The sequence below is a fragment of the Colossoma macropomum genome, unplaced genomic scaffold, assembly GCF_904425465.1.
Source record: "Colossoma macropomum unplaced genomic scaffold, Colossoma_macropomum, whole genome shotgun sequence".
Classification (NCBI taxonomy): domain Eukaryota; kingdom Metazoa; phylum Chordata; class Actinopteri; order Characiformes; family Serrasalmidae; genus Colossoma; species Colossoma macropomum.
In genome coordinates this window covers 282393-288392 of record NW_023495386.1, presented here as the reverse complement: position 1 = coordinate 288392, position 6000 = coordinate 282393, and the positions used below count along the sequence as shown (strand labels likewise).

Here is a 6000-nt window from a genome sequence, read left to right as displayed (position 1 = left end):
TCTAAAGGCTGTTTTTTTTCCGTGCTGGCGTAACTACCTTTGTATAAAAATTGTCTGCCAGATGATAAACTGTATAATATGAGTAAAAATAAGTAATTTGTAGTTTATGGTTCTTAAATAACTGAAAAGTAAAGAACTTAAAAAAATGGGTGCTAAAGCCTTATATGGCTTTTTACAAAAACAAAGAAAAGTAAACATTTTCTGAGTAGAAAAGGAATACAAGAAAACAAAATTACTCTTATTAAAAGCATTGGTTTAGGATGCTTTCTGTGATGTGGAGGAAGAATTTTTTGTGCTAGTATTGTAATGTTTCTATTTTAAGAGAATTGTAGGTAAACTACATAAACACAAAACACATAAAAATAAATAGACACAAAAAATTAATAGTAAAAACGTGCCTCCAATTTTTGTATTGCTTTAAATCTTTTCCCCTCTATATTCATGATGGGCCAATAGCATACACTTTTCAGAGTGGCTCATAATGGCTTGCTTCCACTACAAGTATTTCTCCCAGATAAAGTGAAACGATCATCAAAGACAGTCACTCAGTATGCCATGTTGTGAGTTGGCGCTAGCTCATTATCATCAATGCCTTCACAGTCTATCTAGAATTTTTTTCTTTTACTAATCTACAGAGACTGTGGCTCAAAATACCAGCATTTTATTGGCCCATAGACATTAGAACTAACAAAGCCTATATAGAATTTCAGCTTCCTGTTTATTTTCCCGTGTGGAATATTGCTCTGGAAACAAATTACCAGGTATTTTATTTTATTAAATCAGCTTGGGCCAGGCTAAAACCAGGTTTTCCTTACAGTGGGAGACTGCATCTCTATCTAGGATATGTAATTATCCTGGCCCGAAGTGAATAAGGTCTTCAGTATCCACCTGGAATTTCAGCTTCCGATTCATTGTGTGCATTACTACATAATGTGCCATGTTGCCAGGTATTTTAATGTACTAAATCAGCTTGGGCCAGGCTAAAACCAGGTTTTCCTTACAGGGGGAGACTGGATCTCTATATATGGTATAAAATTGTCCTGGCCTGAAGTGAATAATACCTTCAGTAGCCACCTGGAATTTCAGCTTCCTATTCATTTCATTTTGTGCATTACTGCATGTTGCCAGGTATTTTAATGTATTAAATCAGCTTGTGCCAGGCTAAAACCAGGTTTTCCTTACAGGGAGAAACTGGACCTCTATGTGTAGGATATGTAATTATCCTGGCCCGAAGTGAATAATACCTTCAGTATCCACCTGGAATTTCAGCTTCCTATTCATTTCATTGTGTGCATTACTGCATAATGTGCCATGTTGCCAGGTATTTTAATGTATTAAATCAGCTTGGGCCAGGCTAGTAGAGGTCCAGACTCCCCCTGTAAGGAAAACCTGGTTTTAGCCTGGCCCAAGCTGATTTAATACATTAAAATACCTGGCAACATGCAGTAATGCACACAATGAAATGAATAGGAAGCTGAAGTTCCAGGTGGATACTGAAGGTATTATTCACTTTGGGCCAGGATAATTACGTATCGCAGACAGAGATCCAATCTCCCCCTGTAAGGAAAACCTGGTTTTAGCCTGGCCCAAGCTGATTTAATACATTAAAATACCTGGCAACATGCGGTAATGCACACAATGAAATGAATAGGAAGCTGAAATTCCAGGTGCATACTGAAGGTATTATTCACTTCAGGCCAGGATAATTCCATATCATACATAGAGATCCAGTCTCCCCCTTTAAGGAAAACCTGGTTTTAGCCTGGCACAAGCTAATTAATACATTAAAATACCTGGTAACATAGCTCATAGAGCAGTAATGCACAAAATGAAATGAATAGGAAGCTGAAATTCCAGGTGGATACTGAAGGTATTATTCACTTTGGGCCAGAATAATTCCATATCCAACATAGAGATCCAGTCTCCCCCTGTAAGGAAAACCTGGTTTTAACCTGGCCCAAGCTGATTTAATACATTAAAATACCTGGCAACATGGCACACTATGCAGTAATGCACAAAATGAAATGAATAGGAAGCTGAAATTCCAGGTGGTACTGAAGGCCTTATTCACTTCGGGCCAGGATAATTGCATAACGTAGATAGAGATCGAGTCTTCCCCTGTAAGGAAAACCTGGTTTTAGACTGGCCCAAGCTGATTTAATACATTAAAATACCTGGCAACATAGCTCATAGAGCAGTAATGCACACAATGAAATGAATAGGAAGCTGAAATTCCAGATGGATACTGAAGGTATTATTCACTTCAGGCCAGGATAATTCCATATCGTACATAGAGATCCAGTCTCCCCCTGTAAGGAAAACCTGATTTTAGCCTGGCCCAAGCTGACTTAATACATTAAAATACCTGGTAACATGCAGTAATGCACACAAAGAAATGAATAGGAAGCTGAAATTCCAGGTGGATACTGAAGGTATTATTCACTTTGGGCCAGGACAGTTACATATCCTGCATAGAGATCCAGTCTCCACCTATAAGGAAAACCTGGTTTTAGCCTGGCCCAAGCTGATTTAATACATTAAAATACCTGGCAACATAGCTCATAGAGCAGTAATGCACACAATGAAATGAATAGGAAGCTGAAATTCCAGATGGATACTGAAGGCCTTATTCACTTCAGGCCAGGATAGTTACATATCCTACATAGAAATCCAGTCTCCTCCTGTAAGGAAAACCTGGTTTTAGCCTGGCCCAAGCTGATTTAGTACATTAAAATACCTGGTAACATGCAGTAATGCACACAAAGAAATGAATAGGAAGCTGAAATTCCAGGTGGATACTGAAGGTATTATTCACTTCAGGCCAGGATAATTCCATATCATACATAGAGATCCAGTCTCCCCCTGTAAGGAAAACCTGGTTTTAGCCTGGCCCAAGCTGAAGTGAATAAGGCCTTCAGTATCCATCTGGAATTTTAGCTTCCTATTCATTTTATTGTGTGCATTCCTGCTCTATGATCTATGTTGCCAGGTATTTTAATATATTAAATCAGCTTGGGCCAGGCTAAAACCAGGTTTTCTTTACAGGGGGAGACTGGATCTCTGTCTGCGATATGTAATTACCCTGGCCCGAAGTGAATAATACCTTCAGTATCCACCTGGAATTTCAGCTTCCAATTCATTTCTTTGTGTGCATTACTGCATAATGTGCTGTGTTGCCAGGTATTTTAATGTATTAAATCAGCTTGGGCCAGGCTAAAACCAGGTTTTCCTTACAGGGGGAGACTAGATCTCTATGTATGATATGGAATTATCCTGGCCCGAAGTGAATAATACCTTCAGTATCCACCTGGAATTTCAGCTTCATTTCATTGTGTGCATTACTGCATGTTGCCAGGTATTTTAATGTATTAAATCAGCTTGGGCCAGGCTAAAACCAGTTTTTCCTTACAGAGACAGTTTTTTTTTCTCTGTTTCGAATCTGTCATTGGTTTTATTCCATGCAAATACTCCCCTCTGAAATTTCTTGTTTCTTGTCTATTTCCTTTTACGCACATTTACTCATTGTCCCATACTGCCAGGTACATCTGCAATTGGAAAAAAACTATTCAATTTAATCACATTAAATTTAGATTTGGATTAGCTTTAAATCTAATGCATAAACTTACCCTTATTTTTTTCTCCAGTCTCATACTTTAAACTTGCAATGAAAAAACATTGGAAATGAATTGAAGGAACATCATATATTTACAGAATTAAATATTTTATTCCTTTATAGTCATAATCTTCATGTTCACAATGGTAAGACAAACACAGTACCCATTCCTAACTCCTTTATTAGTATGTCTCCATCATTAGTCTCTCTAAGTCTTTTAAAATGGGAAGCGTTTGTGAGCATCCCCTTTGTTTTACCGTCATTCGCTAAAAGAGAAGCCGCGAATAAGGGAGGAGGGTCGAATTGCCGCACCATATGAGGGAGTTTCTGTGATGCAGACACGTCTCCCCAGGAACGCCCCTCACGTGACGTCAGGGGCAGGTGGGCTTTAGAGTAAACGGCACAGTAACGTTGCTGAGTACACAGAACTATGACCGTGTTTAGGGCCGCTGTTAATAAAAATAAAAATAGGAGACTTTGAGAATAAAGTCGTAATATTTTCGATATTTCGAGGATTAAGTGCTAACTGTAAGGGGCTGCCATGGGGTCTCGGTTGCTGTACTGGCGACGGTGAGGACGCAGAGCGCGCCGGATTTCCTTACACTCCTGTCTCTTTGTGGATCGATCATTTCGATTATCATTCTCATTGTCTGTGAAACTTCATGCCCTCTTTGAATGGCGCGGAGATGTAGCCCCCGATAGCCGTGTAGACGACCCTGCCTGCGATTCTCCTTCAACAAAACAGACAAAGTTTCCTCCGAGTCCGTCTGGCTCTTTATTCTAGATAAACACAGTTTCCTGCTCAGCCGTTTCTTATACTAATAACAGGCTGGTGCTGATGTGCAGGAGAGACAGGGAGATTGAGTGTTTCTTTATGGGTCAATACAACTGAATAAGTTTGATTGTAGCTTAGCTTAGATGTAAACTGCCCTTACGTTCACGTTTAAGAACTATTCAAATTTAAATGGTTGCACCAAGCAACATAGCTTTAAATTGAAACTTAAAACTTACACCTTAACACCTACTATACCTACCATAGGTGCAATGTTTACTGTAAAGTTCACAGCAGTAAAGAGTTTGAGATTTTGATAAGTTTGACAACTTTGATTTTTATTTGTGCTTCCTTTTTCACCAATTGGGGATACAGAAGAACTAATACCCAAAGGTTTACAACACAGACGGCATCGTAGCTCTCAGTCCTAGTTTACAAGTGTGTCTGTTATTGACATATTTTGCTACAGGGTCATTCTAAAACAGAGCTGGTGACTCAAGAGTACAAGCCAGCTATGTGCAGAGTGATAAGAGTAGCTGAGTCATTTTATGGAAACGTCTATTTTTATGTCCCTAGCGTTTACAGATATATTACACTTGAAAAACATGTTCGGGTTACAATTTATTTATATTTTAAAATAAAACAATGTTATTTTAAAAGTTACACCTTCTTGAGCCATCAATTCAGCAATATTGGCCAATTGTATAGAATTCCAGGCACCACGGAAGTGCTCGTCCTCGCAGTCATGTGTAAAGGGCGAGTGCCATATTTTGAGGTAAAAAAACATGTTTTTCTGCAATTTTAACTACAATAATCTAAACATGACTATGCAATATATAATTTAAATGACATATAGAAAACAAATGCCAAATATATACAAAGAAAATATATAATGAAAGTTGTGGCCCCCAGGAGTCATGTCACTGGTATTACTGCATAACAAAGAATCTCTTATTTTGAAATAAAAATCACACTGATGACATCACTTGACTTCCTTTTACCTATTTTCTGAGAATCTGTGAAGAAAAGCACATGGTATGTCCACTGTCTTTTTCAATTTTCTCATTTGGCTAATGATTTCAGATGAAGCTTTCAGCTGAAGTCACTGGTATGACCTACTTTATTGTTAGGTAATTGTAAAAAATAGAATACAAATGGATTAAATTACATATTTTTGTAGATATTCCATGATTGACAACATGTGGTTTGATGCTCTGTACAGCAGCCATTTTGTAAAATGCATTTTTCATTAAAAATGTCACTGGTGTTACTGTCTCTGGTGTTACCTTTCTTATGTGTAAAACCAATGATGATCAGTAACACCTGTGACTCGTATGGATAGATTAAAAAGTGGACATTTCTGTAGAATGACCCAGCCTCACTGTTATTATGTAGACATATAAACACTTATGTTCAATTCCCAGCTGGGCATGTACACAGATACACTCTGACGGGGCTTGAGCGCTGCCCTTTTGCCCTAAGTGCCCTCTTCGTCAGTGTGTACATTAATTGAATGGCCTTTTTTCAAGATCTGTTTCAGTGAGGTGAGGCGTAGCCTGGAAATAAAAACTTGTGGATGCTTGAGAAGATTTTCCCCCATTAAGTCTGACCTGTC

At 38.3% G+C, this 6000-nt stretch overlaps 1 protein-coding gene across 1 annotated transcript in view; it reads right to left on the bottom strand.

Annotated features, from left to right (window-relative positions):
• Window positions 1–3515: 3515 nt before the first annotated feature.
• gorasp1a (golgi reassembly stacking protein 1a) overlaps window positions 3516–6000 on the bottom strand; it is a 43683-nt gene continuing 41198 nt past the window's right edge. Inside the window, exons 10-11 of the mRNA XM_036562387.1 lie at window positions 3926–4062; window positions 3516–3545 (exon numbers count right to left, since the gene is read on the bottom strand). Coding sequence (XP_036418280.1) covers window positions 3516–3545; window positions 3926–4062 — 167 coding nt within the window. The remainder of the gene's footprint in view (window positions 3546–3925; window positions 4063–6000) is intronic.